Here is a 26,227-nt window from a genome sequence, read left to right as displayed (position 1 = left end):
AAAAACACGTTTTGAAAAGTGTACTGTTCATGCCCTAGCAGTCACAGGAAGTTGACCAAAGTTGCCCAAACGTGTTTATTTCTGCTGAAAAACACGTTTTGACAACTTCTGCACACTGGGGTTAAGGGCTGACTCAATGGGCTCTTCTGAGCCAGGCAGTTACATTGGGATTCCACAGTCTGAAAAAATGTGTTTATAGTTTTATAAAAGACTCATAAAAGAATAAAAGGCACAAATTCAGGCTATCACTTTGTGTTATCATGTATTTAGTCAGATTAACTCATTATTGCTTTTACCCTGTTTTTTTAATGTGTTTTGATGTTAGTGATGTGTTGGGGGTCCTGATCCTGGAGCAGAGCTCTCTTCCCCAGTGAGCACTGACTGAACTCAGTCACCTTGGTGCTGGTGCTTCCCGGATCCAGATTAGTAGGGCTAATCTGTGCTTTTGGACCAGTTTCAGGGCTGTGAGATGGGAGGCCAGCTGTCAGTGGACCCCAGTGTCCATGTCGTGATTGTGGGAGGAGGCTTTGGGGCATTGCAGCTGCCAGGCAACTGCAGTCCAAGGGGTCCCCTTCACTCTGGTGGATCTCCGGGATGAGTTTCACCACAACGTCGGCTCCCTGAGAGCATCACTGCAGACCGGTCAGTACCCTCATCAAGGGCTAGTAGCATGAATGCCCTCCTTATACAGGGACATTCACACCTTCAAGGTGAGATCATGGGTTAAAAGATATATGTCCTAGTACTCCCTGACTCACATTGATTAGTTATTTTCCATTTCCAAGTGCATTTATGAGTTACCACAATAGAATTAGATGTAAAAGAATCGAACTGAGCTTCAGCAGAGCTGTGGTTATACCTCCTCCAAGCTGAAATTAGGGTTTTGTGTCTGTTGCATTATTTAGGGGCTGATTGTAATGTTATGCCTGTCCCGGCAGGCAGGAGCTGACTGCCCTCTCAGCCTGCACTCTGTGTCTGTGTCCGAGGGTGCACTCCCCCTGGTGAAAAAAGGGGTTCCTTCTCCTGCTAAAGGAGATCCTTTTCTTACATAGCATGTTGTCCAGCCAGGTTTCGCCCCGCAGACCTTCATCCCCTATGCTAAAACCTTTGGGGAGTGTTTCCGGCAGGGCCGCATGGTGCAGGTTGACTTTGAGGCACAGCTCAGAGAGGTACTGTATGGTCTTGGGTCACACTCGGCCTGGGAGAGCGGGGAGTAGAAGTCGTGCCCCTGGGGTCTGGAGCTACAGTCAGGGGCCACACTCGCCCTGGGAGAGCTGGAAGTAATGGTCCTCACTTTGGGGTCTGGGCGTACAGTGTGAATTGTTACCCCACTTCTGTTCTTCCAGAGGATTATCTACAGTCTTTATACTTAGCACTTTTAACACTTTCAATAGACCTAGACTACAGTATATAGCCACAGTAATACTCTTGTAAGTTCACCCTGGCATTTGCTATAAAGATATCTGAAAACTGCTGTGAGACTCTTAAGCATACACTGTTTCTTGCTGACTTTTTTTTTCGTTGACCTTGCTCCAGTAAAAGTTTTCTCACCTCATCCTGTGCACTGGTTGTGATGGGCCCTTTCCAGGGAAGTTCAATGAGGTGACCATCATGGGTGCAGCCATTGGGAAGTATGAGGACGTGGTGAAGCAGGTAAGCAGCAGCTCTGGACAGAGGCTTTGACTCAGAGGGAAACTGCCTTTGAGATGGCTATAAGCTGTCAGTGTTCATCTCCACTTTTTAAAATCTGGAATGTTTATATGGTAACATGAGAACTTTACAATACTTTAATCCCACAAAACACCCTGCATTAGAATGTAACAACTTTAGAATGCTTACCACAAGAGAAGAGAAATTGCCAGTTGGCTCATTTATTCAGTTGCTAATAGTTTCTCATCTCTCTCTTTTTGAAAGAAACTGGGGTATCAGCATCAATAACACTTTGACCCCTACAACACTTTGTGTAAACAAGTGCTTCCTGTTCTCTTGTTTAAATGCTGTTCCTTGTGGTTTCCACTTGTTCCCTCTACTTTGTGTTTCACTGTTTATTCTAAAATAAATAACAGTTTTACAATAAACGGTTTCACTGTTTATTCTAAATTTCAGTTTTATTCTAAAACTGAAAAATCCTTTAGTCATCACCTTTGAGAAGAAGTTTCTTCTTCCAGCTTAGCTTTTTTCATTTTATATTTATTGTTTGGCTTTCCTACATGCATGCAATACCTTGCGCTTGTCTACATCACTACCTCTTTCAGGTATTCAGGTACTGAATGTTGTTGATGTCTTACTGAATTTCCTTTACAGTTTGTACTGTTTGCTAATCTCTTGTGTGAACTTTACTAGTTTATTAAATATACCAGAATTTCACATGTATTCATATTTATTGATAAGAATTAGTAAGAACAGTATTTTTAGCATACTGTAGATCCCTATGACACTGCACTGCTACTATATTATCTGTAATCCCCAATTTGAACATTCACCCCATATCAGAGAACTCTTGTGTTTAAGTGATATTAGCGATTTTAGTGATTGCCCAGTCCCTGCACTTTGAGACTTAGTCTTCTATGAAGAACTTAATCAAGACTTAAGAAAATCTTAAACACCATATTAAAATGCTCTGTCTGAATCCATTACTATTGTTGCTTATTGAAAGAACTCTAACTAGTTAGTCATGTTATTTAAACTTAAGAGATGACCATCTGGTTTAGTTCAAATTATAGTTTTCATTATCTTATACAACTATATAACAGAAGTAAGATTTATTGGTCTGTAATTGCTTTTGGTTTTTGATATCGCTTATATGGATGGTGCTACGTTAGCACTCAACAGGTATTTCATATATCCTTAGAGATTGCTAGAATAATTTTGTGAACTGATGAAGAGAAACCCTAGTTTTCCTATGTGCAATTAGTAGAATACCATCAAGGCCTCCAGATTTCCTCATCTAAAGTGCTTCTAGCACCCATAAAACTGCCTGTTACTGTGAATGCTAAGTAATATAGAACTTTGCCTTTTCTCAGACTGGGATATGTAGTCTTTCTTCCTTGATAATCATTTGTGTGACAAGTTCTTCCTTAAAAGCCATACTGCTAGGTTCACTTGCCTTCACACAGAGATAATACAGCTGTGAAAGTGAGCAGGCACAAGCAAACAATGTCTGAAGGCATGGTCTTGACAAAATGCAAGCCAGATATTTACACTAGTAGCATTGAAAAAGGTGAAATTGATGGTGAAATTGAGCTTCATGTAAGCACGCTGATTGATTATGTCCTCCTGTGTAATTTCTTGTTTTTGTTGTTATCAAGCACAGAAGCTGTGCCACCAGCTCTTTCTCATGGTGGAGATTAGTTCTAGGATGCCCTGAGGAGAATTCTTCTACAGCCATGAATATTAACACCCTGTAGCTATTAGACAGTTACCTGCTGTTTATGTAGGTGTAATAAATATTGACTTAAATATGGTTTAACCAATATATCTGTACTTTTTGTGTGCGTTATATATTGTTGATGAAAACTCAGTCTTCACTCAGGTTAGGAGATTGTCAAACAGAGATCTTTAATTCAATCAGCTGAAGGGGAGCATATCACAGAGAAAGGGTTTTCCCTAGCACTCAGTAAGATATGCTCACTTTACTGAAGTTACTTTCCTTTTTATACATTAAAATTAGTGAGACTTTAACATATCAAAGGAACATAAAGGGAAAGGGACAGTGTCAGATGTCTTTCAAACATAAACAAGACAGGACAGGAAGATGCCATTTGGCATCCTGCAATCTGTTTCATTTCTCTCTGGTTGAATACACGGGTGTGAAGAATCACAGGCTTTAGTTGCAGAAAGACAGTGGTCTTGGCTGCAAACAGAAAACCTTTCTTGCGCATTTTCACTGTCTTGACCCATGTCACTCGGTCTTCCACAATATGTATTAGCTAGCATGTTCTGTACATTTAGCACACCCATAATTAAAATAGGGCTACCACTCGATACAATGAAGAGTGGTGGTGATTGGCAGAAGATCAACAGGAATAGAAATGGCAGCTGAGATCAAAACGGAGTATCCGGAGTAAGGTAAAGAGCTTCTACAGTGTCTATCTGCATATACCAGAGATGCTGGGCTCCTATCTATGGGTCTCTGTCTGCCTATGTTCCAGTAACACTGGGCACCTGTTTATGTTTCAGTGTCTGTCTGAGTGCCATTGATACCAGGTACCTTTCTGTGTGTCTCTGTCTGAGTGCTGTTAAAACTGGGTGCCAGTCTGTGTTTCTCTGTCTGTCTGAGTGCCAATGAAACAGGACATCATTCAGTGTTTCTCTGTGTATCCGTATACCTGTGACACTGGGCACCTGTCTGTGTGTGTTGGTCTGTCTATGTACCGGTGACACTGGGCGCCTGTATGTGTGTCTCTTTCTGAGTGTCCGTGGCACTTGGTGACTGTCTGGGTGGTAATGAAACACAGTTCTTTTTCTGGTTTCTATCTAGGTTGTCTTGATACACTCACATGTCGCTCTAGCGGATCCAGAGTTGCTGCCCAGTGTCCGACAGCAAGCCAAGGAGGTCTTGTTAGATAAAGGGGTCCAGCTGGTGTTAGGTATTAAAAAACAGACAAACTCCTGACAGACTCTTTAAACTTCTCAAACAGTGTGTTTGAACTTGAACTTGAACTTTATTGCCATATGTAACCGGTACTGGTACAATGGAATTCTTACTTACAGAAAGTCTCTCGATTGTAAAACAAGTGTAAAAAACAAAACAAAGTGCAAACAGTGCATCAAGACAATGTACAAACAAACAATAGACAATGTGCAAGTAAACATGCAGACAGTTTGAATGTAAACAATACAGACGTGTAAACAATGACTGGAGACGTACAATAAATAAATTACAATGAGGTAGATGGTGATGGTGTAGGTGTGATCCGAGGGGGATGGCTAAATGTGTTCGCCAGTCTCACTGCTTGTGGATAGAAGCTATTGAAGAATCTAGTGGTAAGTGTCCGTATGCTCTTATATCTCTTGCCTGAGGGCAGTGGGGTGAAGAGCTCATGCCCTGGGTGGTGACTGTCCTCTGTGATGGCCAGAATTCTACCACGGCAGCGGTCCTCATAGAGCTGTTTAATCTCGGTGAGACCGCAGCCGATGATCTTCTGGGCCATATTGACCATTCTCTGCAGTGCCTTTCTTTCTCGCGAAGAGGTGTTGCCATACCACACGGTGATCCCGTTGGTGAGGACGCTCTCGATAGTGCAGCAGTAGAAGTTCACCAACACATGTATTGGCATCCCCCATCGCTTGAGGCACCTCAAGAAATAAAGGCGCTCCTGAGCCTTCTTCATGATAGAGTCAGTGTTCACAGTCCAGGTTAGATCTTTAGAGATGTGAATTCCCAAAAACCTAAAGCTGGTGACTGTTTCCACTTCCGTTCCATCAATACTGAGTGGGCTGTGAGTGTGTGGCCTGTGTCTCCGAAAGTCCACTATTAGCTCTTTCGTTTTCTTTATGTTCAAGTCCAGGTTATTGCTATGACACCACCTAAGCAGCTGTACAACTTCATCCCTGTAAGTGGACTTGTCATCATCACTGATCAGTCCTATTATAGTGGTGTCATCGGCAAACTTGATGATGCGGTTATTGCTGTGTCTTGCTGTGCAGTCGTGAGTAAATAGGGAGTACAACCTTGGACTCAGACAGCAGCCTTGTGGGGTTCCAGTGCTCAGGGTGAGTGGTGTTGATGTTTTATTGCCTATCCGCACCACCTGTGGTCTCTTAATTATTTTCTTAATTTCTTAATTCTTAATTATGTTTCTTAATTATAGCACCTTTTTTACAGTTTAGCACCTTTCCTTAAATGTCAGCATTCTGCCTGAACTTTTTCACCACGCCATGCATTGTGCACATGATTCAGGTATCTGGTACTGCTGTAGTTTTGTCGATTTAGTGTTTGGTTTTGTTATGTGTGTTCTTTATCTTTGTGTCAAGTTTTCAGTTTTATATATAGGAAGCAAATCATGGTCTACTGTGTGATGAAGTTACATGTGCACTTGTGCAATAGATGTACAGAATCGATGCTCACATTAAACCACTGTAGTTGGCTTAGTTTTCTCTAGTGTGTGCTCCTTACATTGGTCCCTTTTATGAAGGTGTCTTTATAGTTCACAGTGCTCATAGTACAGTTGTTTGAATAGGTTAACTGACATTATAAACACTCTGCAACTGTTACAATAACAAACACAAACTGGAGCAAAATTATTGTTGCCTCTTTCAGAATCAACTTCCATCATTATGCTTACAGGCACAGCAAGGCTGTGGGAAAAAGGAAATCATGTGAAACAGGGTCTGAACAATTTCTGAACAATGATAAGAACCAAAAGTTCTCTTGCTTTTAAGTGGCACAATCTTTTGGTGTTTTTTCTTCCTTGAACTCCATCATTACTGTCAACTGTTATTACCTTTCCCTGCTGAAATCATCCTCTTATTGCATTTAGTAGAGAAGGTGAGCAACCTTGAGGCTCTCACTCAATATGACCCAGAAGAATACAACGGTCATCAGAGACAAAGGCACAGAGATCACTGCTGACCTGGTCATCCCCTGCACAGGGAATAAGGTCAACTCCACTACCTACAGTATGCCTCTGCCCTGGGTAAGACTCAGGCACTATGGGAAAGCGGGATGTGAAGCATGTTTTGAGCTCAGCTGTTGGATTGAGGCTTTTGCTGTCGTAAGAAATTGGAGACAGGGCACTCAGGGAGGAAAGGGAAACCCTTGTATTTGGCTTTTTCACAAACAGGAGGCACTCTGCTGCCCTCTTGTGTCCCAAGCACACCTCTCAGCTGCTGTTCAGTGGCATTTTTTCCTGTGAGCATGCAGACTTGAATTTAGTGTTCCGTTAACTATTAGGCTCTGAAAATCTGTAAGTTTAACATTTGAACATTTGTTATTTCATGAATTGGTCTAGTTGACAGGGTCTTGGATGGGAGAAGTGTAGAGCAGGATGAAACAAAGCTGAAGTAAATTCAACTTTCAAATTAGCTACGCAACAGCCTAGGATCATTAGATTAGTGAGACTCTCCATGCCCCCTGCCCAAGTACTTGTTACCCAGCTTCTAAACGTGGTCTTGATTTCGTATTGTTACAATGCTCTTGGTTCTGTGATGGCACCTTTTGGGAAGACGGGCAGGAAACGGCATCACTGTGAAGGCAGAGAGAGAAAGTGCAGGCTTCCTCTGGGTGTAGTGGAGGGATGATTATTGTTGTTTTAATTTGTTAGTGTTATTTTAATTAACTTAAAGCCAGTGTATTAGTACTTAAATTTGAAAAGGATTTTCAACCAAGTACTAAACATGACAATTTTATTTAAGTTAATGTGTCCAATTACTTTTGGTGCCCTAAAATGGGAGGACTATGTATAAAAAGGGTTGTGATTCCTATATGGTTCACCCAATATAAAGACCCTCGAATTAAAGCTGATATTCTGCACTTTAATCTCATAGTCATTGTTTCATTTCAAATCCAATGTGCTGGAGTACAGAGCAAAAACAATAAAAATTCTGTCACTGTCCAAATACTTATGGACTGTACTGTACATGTATACATGTGTGTTATGTATCAGTTGACTTGTAATATGTGAATTTGGATCTTTGTGCTGGTTCTCTGCACCAAACACTCTTGAATGTCAAGACCCTACTGTATTCAGTTCTTAGTCATCCAAATAAACATTTCATTTTACTCTTAAATATATTTTCTTTCTTTCTGATGTGGAATTTGTGATTTTTAAGGTGCAAGTTATGTTAGGGGTAGATGATTGAAACAGGGACCATGAGAACCTAACCCCCTACTGTCAGTATTTATCCAAGTGGTTCAGGGATGCAACACCACAGTTGATGAGGGAAAGCTGTACTTCAGAGTCCACGAACAGGTGCTTGTCAGTGTGTTGAAGTTAGTCAATATGTAAATACAAGCATACCAAACAGAGCCGTTGTTTCTCTTAACTCTTTTAATATAGAGATTTTCAATTAGCTTTTCACAGTTGCACCATGTTTCATTATTACTGTTCAGGGCTATGTGCAGTATACAGTAAATAAAAGTTCCTGTAGTTTTTTTTCTGCTGAAAGAGAACAGCAAAACATCTTCATCTTCTGAAGATCAGATTTCAACCTTTCGCATCCAAATATTAAAGCGCAGTCAGAATGTTAATTCTGGAAAGACTGGCCATTAAACAATAAGAACAATGTGAGGTACAAAACTAGTTTCTAGAGGCCCGCTGCTTAGCCTGTAATCATCATTTTTGTAGTAACGGTCTCTACAATCTCCTAGGCCTCTTTGTCTTAGCATTTAAAACCGATGATGCAATGTTTAGTTTCCTTCAACCTGCAGCCTGTTGAGTTCAACAGTGCCCTCCTCATGTGATTGCAGGATATGTGCATCTTATTATGCATCTCATAAAGATACTGCTGGGAAGATGTATAGCCATGTGTTAAAATCAAGAGTGCTGAGAGCACAAGAGTCAGAATAATCTGTTTATGTTCTTGATTTGTATTATGGTGATGGTAGAGGGGATCATACATTTTTTGGTCTTTTCTTTTTCTGATGATTGAGAAGGAGCCCAGCTTTATTCAACAAGTATGTTTGTCAGGTGCAGCTATGGTAGATAATGGAGCATTGCGAGTGAAAGCTCACCTCCAGGTGGAGGGCTGGGAGAATGTGTATGCAGTGGGTGATTGTGCTGATGTCAAGGAGCCAAAAATGGCCTACCATGCTGGCCTGCATGCAGGGGTGGCAGTTACCAACATCATCCACAGTCTGACCAACAAGCCTCTCTCTTGCTACAAGCCAGGTACTAATTCATTCTCTTTTAGAAGCAAATGCAATCACTCTGAACTCTGTAGCACACATGCAGATAGACCTCAGCTATGTAGGTATTCCTGCAATGGACAGCCAGTCCATGAAAGTATGTTGGCTTCATTGGGAGGTAGGTTATCATTCACCTGGCACAATTTCCGGGGCTATCTGTATGTGCTGTTTGCCTGTCTTTTCTTCCTGCCTTTATTTATAGCCCATGTACTTCTTCTTAAATCCCAGTAATCACTAAAAATGTACATTATTACAAAAACATTGCATTGCTTAAAGATTGACAAGATTCACTCGGTCAGAAGAGTGGAGTCGCCACATTCCATTAAATTCATTGAAGGCAGGTGATGCACCTGTTGGCAATTGTGGTGATGTGACCCAGGCTCGCACCTGCAATAAGTGGCATAGAGCTCCACATGCGCTAGTGTGTATGCCTGTACCAGTTAGTACTTGGGTTTCCTCACAAGGATTCATTTGCTATATTGCAATTTAATAAACTACACATAATTGTGTTTGATTACTGTAGCACCTGTCACTGTTGCTAAAGCCATAAAACCTGGAATACTTGGGCGGCAATAATATAGGCCCAAGATTCACAAATAAAACTACAGGTGTAACATGAAAAAGGCATACTCAGGAAATAACCAAGCGTTTTGTGAAATGCAAGATCTTTTTGTTCTCGGGTAGAGCTCTGGTGATTGAGTAATAAATCCAGGTTTATCATGACACTATAAAACACAATTTTACAAGTACATACTCAGTAACCCAGAATTCTACCCCTATAAACTGAAAACACTATGCACCTAAACAGTCAAAAAAAGAGAAAAAAATGCATCCTGAAAAATTAACAAAACTAAATTCCCTTCCTACAACACTGATACCAAAAAGTGAATGGAAATTATAAAAATTCATCACCAAATTTTGAGAGAACTTTTTTGGTCTAAGGATTCCACAACACACGAAATTAGAATTTCCCAAAATAAATAAAACAGCAGTTCTCTATAAAAAATGTTGAGATTATTTAGCTGGAATCTTGTCTCTCTCAAACTTTCTGCCTCATCTCTTTTTCTTCAGTGTCTCCGTTTATACTGTGTTCCATCTTTGTTGAATGGATTTTCTTCCATATGAGGGTCTTTAATGATTCACAGGGAAATTAATGGACTTGAGTAAATCACCTGTGTTTACTTGCCTCTTAGTCCATAGCCTGTTAAGCAAATACCTGAAAATAATTACCATCATTGAAAATCTTTGGCATAGAGCAGTCTTGACAGAGAATGGAAATTGGGCTAAACTTTGCTACCTCCTCCGATCATAACATAATATTCATTTTCAAAATTGTGGTTGAAAATAAATGTTTTAAAATTAATTACTTTGTAATTCCATGCTATACCAGTAATGATTAACCAGCCTATAAAGGAGGCCAAATGGGTATACAATGTGGTTTAAAGAATGTCAACATCAAAAACTGGATGTATGGTTATCAGTAGTTTGCAGGGTGCTACTCCCAGTCCTGCTATGTTTGGCTGGACCAGTTTTTCCTGTTCTTAGACACCAGGGAGACAATAACAGGAAGGATGAAGTGGGACTCCTTGTGTGTTACAGCATGGTGATCATGCTTAAGTCTACTCAGTGGAATCTGGGTCAGGTGTCATTAAGGAAATAAAATGGAAATCTTCCTTCTGCATTCTCTCCCCTCAGTTCTGGTTTCTGCAGTCATGTTGTCAGGGCTGGGCTGCACAGTTAATTCCCCACATACTGTAAGTCCTTTGTAAAACAAGACTTCAGGTCAGCAAGAGTGAAGCTCAGTGTTCTCAGGCTGGTGCCCAATCAAGGTCTGTAGATAGGTATAAGAGAAACACACAAGAGGCTTTTCATGCAGGAGAGCGATAAGCAGACAGGTTGAGGCTATACAGTTTTACAGTCTGTTGATACAGTGACTCCCGGGACACACTTCCTCATACCAGTGGTTTCCCTCCTATGTGCTCTTCACCCTTCCCCAGGGTATATGACCATGCTGGCTGGACGAGACGGTGGGGTGGGACAGTTCAGTGGCATCCGACTAGCCAGGACCCTGGTGGTGCAGGGAAAGAACATGAATCTGCTGGTATGGAAGAGCTGCAGGGAGATGGGGCAGGTGGCCTTGCAGTGAACGTGCTTTCACGTCTGCGTCATCACCAGTCACCACCGTGGCCCTGCTAGACCAGCTTCTTCAGTGCAGAGACCCCTTTTGCTCCCTGCAGTTCACTTTAAGATCCTTAGACAGAATACATTAAAAGTATCTTTTAACAAATTTGTACTTACATTTTTGAAGTAAACATTTAACTTTTGTTAAAAAATGAATTAAATTTTATGATCCAGTGTCTATCCTTGTCATTTTGTTGAAACTGACACTCTGGCTTCTTTAGAGAAGAATTAGATGGGTAAACATCCTCTAGTCTGTGAACTTTATTAAGGCATCAAGTAAACAGTTAGTAGTCAGTCAATTTGACGGTAAGCCTTTTAAGCTTAAATTCCTACAGCACTATTCTTTAGCAATGTACGAGGGTGGAAGTGTTACACCTGACCCACGTACACAAAGTATGAAATTTTGACCAACAATTGCATGATTCATCATGCTTAGGGTACAGTTTGTTCTGCCAAGATTAGTTCTAAATATTTGCATAAACACTACATTTTCCAGCTACTAAGTAATTTTCTAGATGTACAGTATTTGGGGTTATTTTCTGAAGAATATTAAGAAGGTTTAATTGTTTAGTATGGTGCCTCTTTAGTCTGGAGTTTGTTCACTAATCTATGTAGAGAACGGAGAGCTTGATTTAGCCTGTCTTCCCACACGTCTTGTACTTCATTAGATTGTTGGGATACATCCCAGCTGATTTAGGCAGCCCCAAGAGTACCAGACCCAGCAGCTATATCAACCTGCATCTCACAACTGGCAACCCACTGAAACTCAGCAGGAATGAACCTGGCCTGTACCTGGATGGGAGACCTACTGGGAAAAAACTAAGGTTAGTGCTGGATGAGGTGTTTGTGAGGTCAGGTGTTATTGAGGTGCATACCCTGCAGTTTGTGTCGGTCCTTATTTCACAGTATAGCGACAGGGATACTATACTGTAGAAAAGGCACCGTCCTTTGGATGGGACATAAAACTGAAGTCCCGACTCTCTGTGGTAATTAAAAATCCCTGGGAGTTCCTCAAAAAGAATAGGGGTGTTACCTTTGTGTCATGGCCAAATTTCCCACTGGTGCACTATGGGTGCCATCACATCATCCAGGTGGCTGCTGCACATTAGTGGTGGTTGAGACGAGTCCAGATTACCTGTAAAGCACTTTGAGTGGAGTATCTAGAAAAGTGCTATATAAGTTGTAGTGCCATGGGGGTAGTTGACACCGCATTGGGCGTGGATAGGCTCACAATCTCCCCTGTCACGCCCTTTTTAGGAACCTCCTGCTCCCAGACCCTAACACAGAGCCTCCTGCTCCTACTCCATTAGGTCACTGTTTCACACTCAACCAGTGCCTCAGACTCCCAGGTCCCCCTCCAACCCTAACATCCTCTTCCTAACGCCACCAGGTTGGGTTACACAAGTACACACTATCTACATAACCGAGTATCTTCAGCACTACACACCATGCCAAGACCCAACACATTGTCCATCTCTAACACACACTCACAACCTCTCTGGCACCTCACTCTACGCCCTTAGGTAATGAACTCACAGCTGCCAGCGCACCTCACATTGTGCCCATCCACCACTGTGTTACATCTACGCAGCTGCCCGCGCACCTCACTGTGCCCAGCCACCACTGCATTACACCATGCAGCTGCCCGCGCACCTCACTGTGCCCAGCCACCACTGCATTACACCATGCAGCTGCCAGCGCACCTCACTGTGCCCAACCACCACTACATTACACCATGCAGCTGCCAGCGCACCTCACTGTGCCCAGCCACCACTACACTATCTCCGAGAGGGTGCAGCTAGATAGACCCCACTTGCTTCCTCGATACCAATATATTGCCAGGGGGAGGGTCCCTCTACCACATAACCCACTCTGGTCCACACACACTAACTCACTGATCAAATCACAACATACTCATAAGCAGACACAGCACCCCTGCTCTCACACCCTAGCAGGATGCTGTCCCTTTAAATCTTTAGACAATCTCATAAATCTGTTTCTTCTGTCAGTCTCCTCACAGACGGACGTTTTCATTCTTTTCCTCGCAGGCTATTCCTCTCACAATCTCCTCCGCAATTGTCATTCTTCTCCACCCCCCTCACGGGGTTACTACAGCGGCTAATGGTCTAATCATCGCCCCGCTTTGTAGTGTCTCACACCCGCTACTATCATGCTACTGTCATGCTTCAGCCCAGCTCTCTCACAGCAGAACCTCCACATTTGTTCTCTCACCACTGCTGCCGGCAAGGAACCTCCTTTAAACCAGTTCTACACCTGCCGTTCATTCACTTATTCACGTCAGGTGTGGTTTCCACGGCAACGCGTCTCCCTTAATCCAGAGCTCCGCCCCCCACACAAGACACTCCCTGCATTGTACCACCAAGTGTAAATAATTTATTTTTATTTAAGAGAATCCCCAAATTACTGCACTTCCTTCAAACAACAGACCTCAGAATGGCTACATATAAGAGGTTGGCATTCTTTGCTGTTTAAGTCACGTACACAGTACTGGTCCAACTGGTAACTGATTATCCTGTAAAAGTGCAAACATACAGCAGCCACTCCTTGCCACGCCTAAGCCCTTCAGATGAAGATGTCAAACCAAGGTCCTGTCTTGGCATGCAAAATTACCCCATTGCATCTAAATATATCTGTTTTACAGAAAGACCAGGGCAGTGTTATGCTGTTGGGCTGTGGCTTGCTAAGAATGGCTGTAGGTGCTTTTGTGAATGCTCTGTACTCTGCAGCTGTACACATCTGTCTGCTGAGTTTCCTCTTCTAGGGTAATGCAAACATTTGTTGCACAGTAATATGTATCGGGTGTGGCTTTCCAAAAAGTTGTAGTACTATCGGCATGACATGGGCACTAGCCTTTCAAAACAGTCTTCAGAAAATGACAATCAAGACATGCAGTACAGCCTTCACCTGTATTAAAAAAAGATTGGGACAACATAATACAATTTATTTTTATTTTATGCATTTTCATTAAACAGAAAATCCCTTTTTTAAAGGTTTATTTTAAGCTGGAATATATATGTGACACCTGCACAAGACCCCCAGGTTCACTATGGAAGCAAGTGTCATTGATGCTACATGACAGCACACATAAGAACAAGACAGCAATAGTGGTAACACTCACCTGGTGAACTGGAGACAAGCATGTTGTGGAAGGGAATCACATTCACTACTCCATTGCTTTGTTTCTCTGTACATTATTTATTGTATTGTGTGCAATAAATACAAACTACAACTTCATGTGCTCAGTGGTCAAGCCTATCACAAAGACACAATATAAGAGCTGGATAATTGGAATGTTTTACAGCATTTTTGCAATTAGATTATGTTTTATAAAGTGCTCACATTGTTTTCAGGACCAGTTTGCTTTGCAGATGTAAAAATACAGTGCATGATTATTTTGTGACTTCTCTAGCTGTAGTTTTTTGTTGTTCCCAATATAGACAAGACCTTGAATCTGTATGAGTACAATATGTGGCTTTGAATTCAACAGACCCTGTAGTTCTTGTGCTGGAAAGAGAAAACATGCAGAATACATTCCCTTAGCAGAGTTTAAGCTTTTCATATTTTAATTATTCTGCTGCTGCCATTTATCAAAAGAATATGCCTATCAACACCAAGTGATACAAGCTTCACTTCAAGTCACAATAGAAAAGATGTTTCCAGATGCTAAAATTATTATTTTAATTCCCACAAGCTTCTCTTAACAATGTATTGCTCACCTCCCTATTGTTCATTGTTCCGTGTTTAAAGCTGCTTTTTATTTAGCACGGTACGTACCAAGAAATAGACCACACCAAAATGTAATAAAACATACAAACTGGACACTGATATTTTCACTCAGCAGGACTCTCAAAAGCTTGAAAACTGTTTCAGAAGGGCAATCATTAGCCAGAAGTCATTTCAGTCTTTCTATAAACACTGGAATAACTGTAACATCAAACTGGTCTTCCAACATTTTCCCAAGAGCAGTTAAATAACACACTTAACTGCTCGTGTACAGTATGTGTCTGTTTTTGTGAATGATGTGTCTTTAAGATTATGCTTTAATTTCCCATTTCTAATTAAATAAGCAATTTATTTTTTTGTCCAGAAAAAACTACATCTCTTCACAATACTGAAGAATACTGAATACATACACATATTGTGTATGTATTGGTAAAACAATTTAAATTATTATTTTAAGTATTTAATAATGGAGGACAATCCAGAACCAAAGTGTTTGGAGAGAGGAACAACTTTTTCTTATGGGAAAGTTAATATCTAACTTGGTGTTAAATACTAATTAAAAAGCCCAATTTATCAAATGTTATTGCAATAAAAAGATTGCTTATTTGCTTTAGAGCGAGGTAGTCAATCCTAAAGGAAACCTCGGTTGCAGCCTTTACATGTCCTCTGTGCTGAAGAAATTAACTCCACTTCCTGAAGGTCTGCTTACAATCCTTGGCCCTGAGCATACTGGGTACCAACACTAGAAAAAGAGGTCAGGACAAAACATTTACCAACTCACTGATAAGCTAGTCTACGACATACAGCAATGCCTCAAAAGGCCCTCTGTAGTTGTAAAAAAACACATTTTGTAATCTCCCGAGAGCAAAAATAAATATATTAACTTCAGACAATCTGCTTTATTTTGGTGTAAAAAAATCAGAGTATGGTACTATTTGTACCTAATACCACCTCCAAATCTGCCAATAAATAAAAAAATACATTCTCCTGATTTATTACATACAATATCACATCAAGCAAGAGGGCTTTCCATGTCCCCTTTAACCAGATTGTTTAAAAAACACGTCTCTTCACAGGTCGAGGCTGGTATCCCAGCAGGAGATCACGCAGAAGAGCAACAACCCCTAGAAAGCAGGCCTGTTTCCGTCACTCTCCACTCAACCCGAACCAGAAGATAACAGGAGGGACCCGACTCAGGGACAACGTACCTGGCCTCATCAGCACTTCAAGCTACAAGTTAGTCCCCTGAAGGTAACGTGAGATATTGCAAGAATGAGGAAAGGGTTTGCAAACCATGAGGAGCTGGGCTGCTGGGTTCAGGTTATTCTGGATTTGTGCTGTGGTACAGGAATGACAGACATTCCAGAGAATCTCTACTGGCATGTCATCTGCAGCACAAAGGCACATTTCCATACCTCTCTGAAGCACATCAACAGGAAAAACCTTGTCTTGCAGGTCTGTATTTGTCATTCCTGCCATGGCAGCCTACTGCTCTAAGCTATGACAACACAGCCAAGCCTAACCTGTCTTAATACTGAAGTGCTTCACATTGGCTGATTAAGTGTAATAGCCTCTCTTCCTTAGAACTCATCTTCAGAAACTGAAGAATATTTATAAAGTAGATAAGATGTTTTTGTCCCACTGATCTTTGGAACATTGATTTTTTCAACTCCCTGATATCAGCCATACACGTTCTTCTCTCAATCCACTGCAAGGTGGATAGTATCTGTTTAATTAATGTGCTATCATTTGTCATTTGTATTGAAATAACCAAAGATCAGTGCAGACCCATTTCCAAAACAGGTTAAGAATTGCTTTTCTGATATGTAGAAGGGAATTCAGTCATAGTACGAAATATTCCTGAGGGACAAGCTTTCATCAGATGTGTAAGTCTTCATGATGGTTAAGTTAAACTACAAACTGTTTCATTCCTTCTCACTTAAACATTTCAAAGTATGCCATTTTCTGATAAAACTTCATGTTTTGCAACTGGTTGGTTTGAAATATTCATATGCAAAACTGATAAGGACAGTTATGGGTAGAACAACTGATGTAACTACAGCCCCTTGTGGCCACTTTAGTAAGAGAATAACCCCTAATTATTAGTTTGTAATAATTAGTAACAGGATAACTTCCTCTTCCATCTGTAAAAATAGTGACTTTGATGCACCAGCAGCTCTTGGACTTGGTGCAGCGCATTGTACAGCAGGCAGGACAGTTTCCAGAATTAAACGGAATTTAACTAAGCACCTTCTGTTCACAGGCACGCTGGGGCAAGTCTGACAAAATCATTATGACAAAAGGTCTCCTGGTAGCTTCTAAATAAACTATGCCTTCCATGTCAGACCATCATGGTATTAAGCACTTCTGAGGTCTAAAGAGCAATATTTATGGATCGATCAATATAGAAATGTATATTTTGAGCACATCTCAGTATTTTAATAAATATGTTGAAATAGTGAGATAGACCTCTCCTTCGACACATCTCTACTCCACCAACTAGTCCATTTATGAGACTGCCTCTCAGAACAGTAGAGAGACAACATTTAATGCTAACTAGGAGGCTGAGAGAAGCAGGAATGTGACCTCTTCTCACAAGTGCCTATGATCCTGTGTCAGACTGCCAGAATTGGATAGCAGTTGACTAATACTGTACAGTGAAAGAATTTGAGCATCTTCCGAAAGTCACTGCTCTTCTGGGCTTTCAAGATAACTGGAGACGCCCACCAGAGCACTCCTTATGGTCATTGTGAAGTGTGCAGATGCCTTTGCTGGCTCCCAGGTCTCTCTCTTGTGCTCCATGATCCTTAATAATCTCCATAGGTGGCAGGGCAGGGGTGCCGACACATTAGTAGCCAGGTGGCACAATCTGAATTGAGACTCCTGGTGAGACAGAAAGACCTGGGAACCAGCAAATAGAAAAGGACAGTGTACTGCAATGTAATCGTCTGGTGCACACCCACATATAAGGCCAGCACTTGGGAATCCTTTATCTTCAAGGTCTATTCAGCCTTGGAGGTCTTGCGGCTACTGTTGCCCTTGAGGTAAGTGTTATAGAAGAAGGACGAGAACAGTAGCAGGTAGCTAAGGTACATGAGGGAGGACCACATGATATTGTCCACATAGGAGGGGCAGAGGCCATCCTGCATCCACAGGTACACCAGCCCGCTTACCGCCAGCCCCATCACCATCTGCATAATTTGTGTGGCGGTGATGAGCATGGCTAAGGGACGTGGGACTCGCACTCCAGCTGCCCGCACTGCGTAGTAGCTGTACATCAGGGCATGGACCATGTAGTTCATGGTCATGAACCAGCCCCCGCCGGCCACGCGGTCCTTGTAGGAGTACCAGGAGTACAGCAGTACGGTCATGTGGTGGTACCAGTGCAGGAAGATGAGCCGCTGTTTGCGCAACACGATGAACACAGTGTCACCTGCAGGGGGACAAGATGCCAGACACATCAGGCAACATCTGGCACACCTATGCTCACTTACTGTTGAGTGGTGCCGCTTCTTCTTGACGTTCTTTTACTGTTCTTTCAAATTCTCACTGCACAAGCATGCATTCAGTGGGAAGAGTAGGAACTGGAACCACATCATCCAAAGGGTAAAACTGGCTGTCTGAGGCACTTCCACAGAGTTGGCAGTGTTTCCCCATTGAAGAACAGACGTTGCCCAAACACAGCCTTCTCCTTGACCTGGTATTGATGTGATTAATGCTCAACCTGCCTACATTCCTCCTCTTCTCTCTTACCCAGCTCAGGAGCCTTGCTCAGTACAAAGGCGTATGCCCAGAACTTGCTGACAGGTCCACTGTAGAAGCTCTGGTCACAGACAGACTGCTTGAAGCCGCTGGTACTGAGGACATACATCATGTACAGCCCTGTCCTCACTGCCCCAATGATGCTGTGGAGAGAGTAGATAGGCAGTCAGTCAGCACTGGCCTCCATGATCTATATATATATATAGAAATAAAGAAAAAATAAAAATAAAATAAAGAAAAACTGGTTCACAAACCAGAATAATAACATTACCTGTAACTCAAGGGTCTCATTCATTGGTTTGTGTTCCAGTATAACTTACTAAATAAGTTTGAGACCTTGAGTAATTGAAGATTTTGCTCTGCATAATTAAAAAATGTAGGAGAAAAATTCCACATCACTTCCTGCAGACAGTCATGGGGTGGTGAGACTGAGAGGAGCAGTTCCTGTACTTCATTAAGAAAACACAGAGGAAAAGTCTAAAATGTCAAATATTTGGCTGATTTATAAGGGGTTTCTGTTTATATTTAATTAAATGATTTAAAAATATTTTTCTTAAGATTGGCCATATTGTTTATAGCAGTTGGCCATATTGTATCCTACCTTGAGGTTTAATGTAGAAATTAATTTCATTAGGTGGCCAGTAAGTTTCCTAGAGGAATGGCAATTGACCTGGGAATTGCTTTGGCCAGGGGAGGTTATGGCAGTCAGTCTCTTGTTTAAGGCAACCAAGCACTGCTGGCCACCAAGAACCTTTGTGTTTAACCAGATTTTTTTAATAGTTTGGGCAATGAACAACATTTTTACAGTTGTAACTGAAATTATAATGTGCCGTTACACCTGATGCACTTCTATTGTGAAGTCACCTTGGATACAGGCATCAAATTAATACACCAAAACAAAGCTTTCGAAAAGCCCTAGTAGCAGCCTGGAACAATAAAACCCTGAGAACAGTGCGTCAAAGCCACTAAGCTGTCAGACTAATCCCTATTCTTGAAAGGACACTCCTGGTTCAGGAACACTTGACATTCTGCATACAGTTCATCTTGCTTTCCTTGCCCAGCTCCTTGCTTCAAAACATGCTTTCAAAACAAATAACTACTTTAAAAGTACTGAGTTCTGCTTCATCCTATAAAAGTAACAAAATCAACTATGCAATTTTTCTAAGATGAATAACTATCTACAACTAAGTAAAAAGGCCTTTTTATTTATCAAATTTGACTGGAAACTTTGACTGACTGATAACTATAGCATTTAAGGAATAAAAGCATTTTACAAAATAGAAGATGCATTTTTTCTTTAAGTGATACACTTGCAGAATTTCGAGCATCTGACATTTCCTTGATCATCTTTATGCATCTCCTTGCTGTACGTATGTTGCACCCATACATTAAGTGTGTGGGGTGGCACAGATGCATGTTCATCTTGGGCTCTGGATTTAATCTGAATGTGCTTCTTGTACTCATGTATGGAAAACCCACTCCTTTGTTTTTTTAAAAAGGTAGAATAACCATGACAGAGGTGATTAAAAACCGAAGGACAACTGTAGGCACTTCTGGTGACTCCTCACACCATGGGAATAAATTACAGAAACTCATTAATTTGACAAGAGTCTGAGAGAGCAAAAAGGAGTTATTACTCTCTTAGTCCTTATTTCACTATAATCTGTCCTCTTGGTTGACCATATCTATACCCCTTAGGATCTTATAGACTTGAATCAAATCTCCTCTCAAATCTCCTTTCTTCTGGACTGCAGAATTTTCATTTGTGCTGAGCTCTCAGTCACACCATAGAGAAATTCATTGGCTTAATAAAAGAACAAATATAAATAAAATAATAAAATTATTTAATAAAATAATTAATTTGAATTCACTGACTGTCTTTAGCTCTTACAGTAGCCTTTTAACTATTGCATTTCATAAGCAACAACATTTTTGAGAGGAGGAAAAAGTGTGAAAATATTCCAAATCAAAGGATTTGTTTTATAAAATTAAGGCTAAAAATAAGGAACCCCTATTTTAAATTGGATGGAAAGCTGATTCAAGGTAATGAGCGACTCTATGTACAGATCCTTCTCGCTACCTGAGCTCCCCAACAGGCTCCTACCTGAAGATGGCCAGGCTGAAGGACCACACCACCAGCGGCTTGCGCAGCTCCAGCTTCGGCCTCTGCCTCATGAAGTGCTGTCCCCCAAAGATGAGTGCCGCGTACAGACCACAGAACATGAAGGCCTTGCTCCTGTGGGCAGACAACATGCCAAAGCTGTCAGCAACGAGCACTGCCCTGGACCTGGCTCCTCCTGCTGTCCCCTGTGCCTTGGGAACAGTTTGAACTATAGGACACATATCTCTCATGCTTCCCTGTAAAAACACTCCCACCCAGGCCAGAAGATCATGTAAAGCAACTGCACGATCAAACAAGCTCCTCGCTTAATCAACTTTAAAATCTCTTTAAAATAATATTGAATTTTATTCACTCAACAAAATAACCTTACTATTACTATTATTATCTAATTGTTATTTGGCACATAAAATAAAAAGGTGAGTGCTGGCACCCTGACACCCCTGAGGAGCAGCTAGACTACTGAACAGAGTCCTTAACAGCCCTCTCACAATGATCAGTCTTACAGTGACTGGTGAGAAGAGTCCTTAACAGGCCTCTCACAGTGAACAGTCTCACAGTGGTTTGTAAAGAGAGTCCTTAATGGTCCTCTCACAGTGACCAGTGAACACAGTTCTTACCAGCCCTCTCACAGTGGTCAGTGGTCAGGGGTCAGTGAGCAGAGTCCTTAACAGTTTTCTCACAGTGACCAATCTCACTGTTTAAGGCTTCTTTCATTAAACATCTAGGCGAGAGCCTTACAACAATTAGCCCAGCTTCTAACTACAAAAATGCTACATGGAACCAATAGCCTCCTCTTGCCTCTAGACTCTCTTATGTAGTTTATACAATTCACTGTAAGTGTACACCTGCATCAGAACTGAGTCCAGTCTGCACCTTCACTGTAAATACACCTGTGTCTGAAGTGAGTCCAGTCTACTCCTTCACTGTAAATACATACCTGTGTCAGAACTGAGTCCAGTCTGCACCTTCATTGTAAATACACCTGTGTCAGAACTGAGTCCAGTCTGCACTTTCACTGTAAATACACCTGTGTCTGACGTGAGACCAGTCTGCTCCTTCACTGTAAATACACACCTGCATCAGAACTGAGTCCAGTCTGCACATTCACTATAAATACACGTGTCTGAAGTGAGTCCAGTCTGCACCCTCACTGTAAATACACACCTGTGTCAGAACTGAGGCCACTCTGCACCTTCATTGTAAATACACTTGTGTCAGAACTGAGTCCAATCTGCACCTTCACTGTAAATACACCTGTTTCAGAACTGAGTCCAGTCTGCTCCTTCACTGTAAATACACACCTGTGTCAGAACTGAAAATCGAGTCTGCACCTTCCCTGTAAATACACCTGTGTCAGAACTGAAGTCATTCTGCTCCTTTACTATGAATACACACCTGCGTTAGAACTGAGTCCAGTCTGCACCTTCAGCGTAAATACACCTGTGTTTAGAACTGAGATCAATCTGCTCCTTCACTGTAAATACACATCCGTGTGAGAACTTAGGCCACTCTGCTTCTTTACTGTAAATACACACCTGTGTCAGAACTGAGGTCAATCTGCTCCTTCACTGTAAATACACACCTGTTTCAGAACTGAGGACAATCTGCTCCTTCACTGTAAGTAGGTCAGTCTTCCTGTAAAGCTTTCTTGTTTGCTACCAAGCAACTGAAGACATTACAATTGCACCTCCACACTGAAGAGCAGATACAGGCTCAGGGACAGTGGTACCTTAGGGGAACAGCTTATACTAGCAGGCAATGCACCTGATTGATACAAAGTCAGTGTAAAGCAAATTGCATTAAAAAAAAGAAATCAATTAAATCAGCCGGTGACCTCAGTTGTGATACAAATAAACAAGAGTCACAAAGCAATCAAGATTGATAAAGTAATATGTCAAAAGGCGAAGTCTTGGGTTATTCCCATTTGGAGGTCCTGGTAGCTTATTGCTGAACATATTACCATGCAGTCTGTGTTGGTCTCACATGGCAGCACACCAAGAGGTCAGACAACTCAAGGCAGTTGAATAAATCCTAAAACATCACGACAATGCATTCTCATGCCTCACATTAGCAATTTTCAACATCTGGCAATACATATTTTTATTTCTACTGTTTATTGGTCATTAATGGTCATGAAGCACATTAAGGACACCATTCCAAACACAGTGGACCCGTACAAGTTTGCCTACCGGTCCAACAGATCCACAGATGACACAATCTCCATTGCCATACACACTGCCCTATTCCATCTGGACAAAAAGAACACATACACAAGACTACTATTCATCGACTTCGGCTCAGCTTTTAACACTATCATCCCAGAGAAACTAGTCAAGAAACTCAGTGCACTGGGTCTCAACACCACCCTCTGCAACTGGATTCAGGACTTTCTGACAGGCAGACCTCAGGCTGTCAGGCTTGGAAACCACACCTCCGGCACACTAACTCTGAACACTAGGTCCCCCAGGGGTGTGTGCTTAGTCCATTGCTCTACTCACTCTATACCCACAACTGTAAGGCCAAACACAACACCAACTCCATCATCAAGTTTGCCGATGACACCACAGTTGTAGGTCTGATCACAGACAATGATGAGAGAGCCCTACAGGGAGGAGGTCAATCTCCTTACAACGTTGTGTGATGACAACAACCTCACCCTCAACGTCAGCAAAACCAAGGAGCTGATCGTTGATTTCAGGAAACTGCAAACCAGACATGCCCCTATCCACATCAACGGGACTGAAGTGGAAAGGGTCAGTAACTTTAAATTCCTTGGCGTCCATATCACCGAGGACCTCACATGGTCTCTCAACACCACCTGTCTGATCAAGAAAGCGCAACAGCGCCTGTACTTCCTAAGAAGGTTGAAGAAGGCTAAGATATGTCCCCAGATCCTCACTAACTTTTACAGATGCACTACAGAAAGCACACTGACAGGCTGCATCACAGTGTGGTATGGCAACTGCAGTGCTGCTGACCGCAAAGCCCTACAGCGGGTGGTGAAAACTGCCCAGTCCATCACTGGGGTTAACCTCCCATCTATACAGGACATTTAAGACAGACGGTGCTTGAGGAAAGCTCTAAGCATCATCAAAGACCCCACACACCCCAGCTACAGACTTTATGATCTGCTACCATCTGGAAAACGGTACCGGAGCATTCGGGCCCGGACTACCAGACTCAGAGACAGTTTTTACCTCGCACTATCAAACTTTTTAACTCCCAGCCTCTCTCACTCTCACCTATGATCTGAACCTCACAGTGCCTTCTTTCTTTCTTTCTTTCTTACCAAAAACTCAAACACACATTGAAAATCTACCTCTACCATACATGTCAAAAGCTCACTCCCCATAATTTCTATCCCTTTATTTCATTCTGTTGATGCATATTTTTGTACATAACCTGTTACCTTTTTGTTGTTTTGCATATTGCCTGTTGTTGTTTTTTGCACATTGCCTGTTGACATGTCTGTGGTCAGTTACCCTGGCATCCTGACCAATTTTCCCATTGTTTTTTACCAATGATGGCCTCCCAATAATCCCCATCACTCTGTTCTCATCCTGTGTTTTGAGTGGACTGGTGTACTCTGGCTGCAGTTACATATTCCAGGTGGGGCTGCACATTGATGGTAGAGGGGAATCACCATTACCTGTAAAGTGCTTTGAGTGGGATGTCCAGAAGTGTAAAGAATTATTACAGTACACGCGTAACATTACCCCCGGGGCTGAATTATGTAACCTGAAGCGAGCGGTTTCATATCCGCTTTGTCTATTGAACATGTCTCTTCATTAACGGTGAAGTATCGGTACAGACAGTCCAGACTTAAGTGTCTGTATTAATGTTTGGCAAATAGAAGTAAACCGGTTAAGACTAGAGCACTCTCACCCCACCCCACTTATATTCTCCGAAACTACATCATGCGCCAGAACGCAGCCAATGTGTCTGCAGGAGCTGCGCTGCCACGGCCCGCGAGCTCGCACACCACCCACACACGCGCCACCTTCAACGATCTGCTCGCCGCCTGGCTCCGCTTGCGGAGAAGAGCCAAGGACACAGTAACACTGAAATAATACACAGCATGTTACTCACTGGCTTAACATGCCTCTGTTGACCCGCTGTTTTTTTAGTAATTTAGTTTAGAATGTGTAGTGTCCATATATGTTGATAATATAAAAGTCATAGTAATTTTAACTATTCATCGCAGTGTCAGTTTGTGGGAGGTTACATCTATCTACACAGTGTTCATACTAATTTATTTAAAACATCTCAGGAGATATTCATACAGTCAAACAGATGATAATCTGTAGCATTTATTTTAGAAAAATTCATCTTTTTTTCTGGGTGCGTTAAGGCGCCCATTGTCGGATTGCGAATGCATATACTGTACGGAACTGACATCCTAGTTTTATTTTATTAATTTTGTCCTCTACTTGCCTGTACATTTAAAAATAAGAACACTAATAGCGAGATGTACATGCGACCGCTCGGAGAAAAAGATTACACGCCGTCGCACTGCACGATGACACGGGAGGAATTAATCTGCTCTTCGGACTATGCTGTTTTAAATACCGCATGTTGAGAAAGTATGGTTACTCACCAGTTTTCCTGCATCCAGTCGATTGCACTTCTCTCGTCAAATCGCCGCTCGAATTCATATTCTGAGAGGGGAAGAGGATGCTCCGTCTCATTCATTTTAAACCACAGGGTTATCAATAACGTAGCTGGCCTTCTGTGACTTTATGTCTTTATTATATGAATAAATGCTCGTATTCAGTAAAAGCCCAATAAATAAATAAACTGCTTGCTTTACTTAAATCAATATCTGTGCGCACTAGCCGTTGCGCTCTAGTGCGAACAAAGACACCTGCAAACAGATTTTCTTCCCAGCCGGCAAGCACTAAGCAAAAGGGGCGCCGGGCTGGACGGGAGCGCAGACACCTCCTCCCAACGATGGGAGTGGCGGAGCATCGGGAGGGGTCGAACATCTTTAAGTGGCTGGAACAATGACGCCATTTTGGATCTACCGTTGCAGCTCATAATAAACCAACACGACGGATGAAAAGGGGTCGTTTCTCTGTCGCCCTGTGAAGCAGAGGCCATCATGGCTCTGCCTGGTGGAGGTCGCCACAAAGTACTTCGAAGGCGAAAAAAACACTGAAGTCAGCCTATTCTCTCAAAAATATAAAATGCTGAATACAGCGTTTCGTCGTCCTACCGTCAGTTTCGTTCGTTGAGGAAAAAGGAGTAAACAGTTTACTTATTACTTTGTTGAGTTAAACCTGTAGTAAGTGGTCCTTATCAGTGACTCAACGTTATAAATTTAATCGGGTCAAATATTGTTTTATTGTACACTGAATTTGATATATAAATATTAGCTACAAAAATAGATCAAACTTTCTAGAGCATGAAATGTTCTAATTTCTGAAGTACTCATGGTCATGTTAAAATAACAATATGCAAAGTTTAGTTCCGTAGGTTGCAAGTTATTTGTTCTCAGAGGTTACCCCTAGAAAAAGAAAGGTTTCTATAGCAATATCACAGTTCTCAATAGAAACCTGACGGTCATCTGT

At 41.9% G+C, this 26,227-nt stretch overlaps 2 protein-coding genes across 6 annotated transcripts; one reads left to right on the top strand and one right to left on the bottom strand.

The window, feature by feature from the left end:
* Positions 1-469: 469 nt before the first annotated feature.
* On the top strand, positions 470-10,994 carry aifm2 (AIF family member 2, ferroptosis suppressor). Its single transcript, XM_088633781.1, is given in 9 exon segments — positions 470-534; positions 536-642; positions 1,069-1,169; positions 1,537-1,676; positions 3,995-4,063; positions 4,474-4,589; positions 6,496-6,621; positions 8,637-8,831; positions 10,846-10,994. Coding segments are annotated over 9 exon segments (1,068 nt in total).
* On the bottom strand, positions 9,315-26,227 carry LOC148661808 (very long chain fatty acid elongase 6-like). Of its 5 annotated transcripts, XM_088636128.1 has the most exons (7): positions 25,255-26,227; positions 20,640-20,771; positions 18,527-18,678; positions 17,501-18,206; positions 12,063-12,164; positions 10,807-10,916; positions 9,315-10,679 (listed from the first exon to the last, which is right to left on the bottom strand). In XM_088636128.1, exons 1-4 carry the CDS (start codon positions 25,347-25,349, stop codon positions 17,776-17,778), a joined length of 810 nt encoding a protein of 269 aa, XP_088492254.1. In that variant the 5' UTR covers positions 25,350-26,227; the 3' UTR covers positions 9,315-10,679; positions 10,807-10,916; positions 12,063-12,164; positions 17,501-17,775. The 5 variants fall into 5 exon arrangements, with proteins under 5 accessions (XP_088492254.1, XP_088492253.1, XP_088492251.1 ...); XM_088636127.1 differs by having other exon boundaries at positions 10,807-12,164; XM_088636125.1 differs by having other exon boundaries at positions 9,315-11,099.

Source organism: Lepisosteus platostomus, chromosome 6, assembly GCF_059453375.1.
Source record: "Lepisosteus platostomus isolate fLepPlt1 chromosome 6, fLepPlt1.hap1, whole genome shotgun sequence".
Classification (NCBI taxonomy): Eukaryota; Metazoa; Chordata; class Actinopteri; order Semionotiformes; family Lepisosteidae; genus Lepisosteus; species Lepisosteus platostomus.
This window is presented reverse-complemented; position numbering and strand designations above follow the sequence as displayed.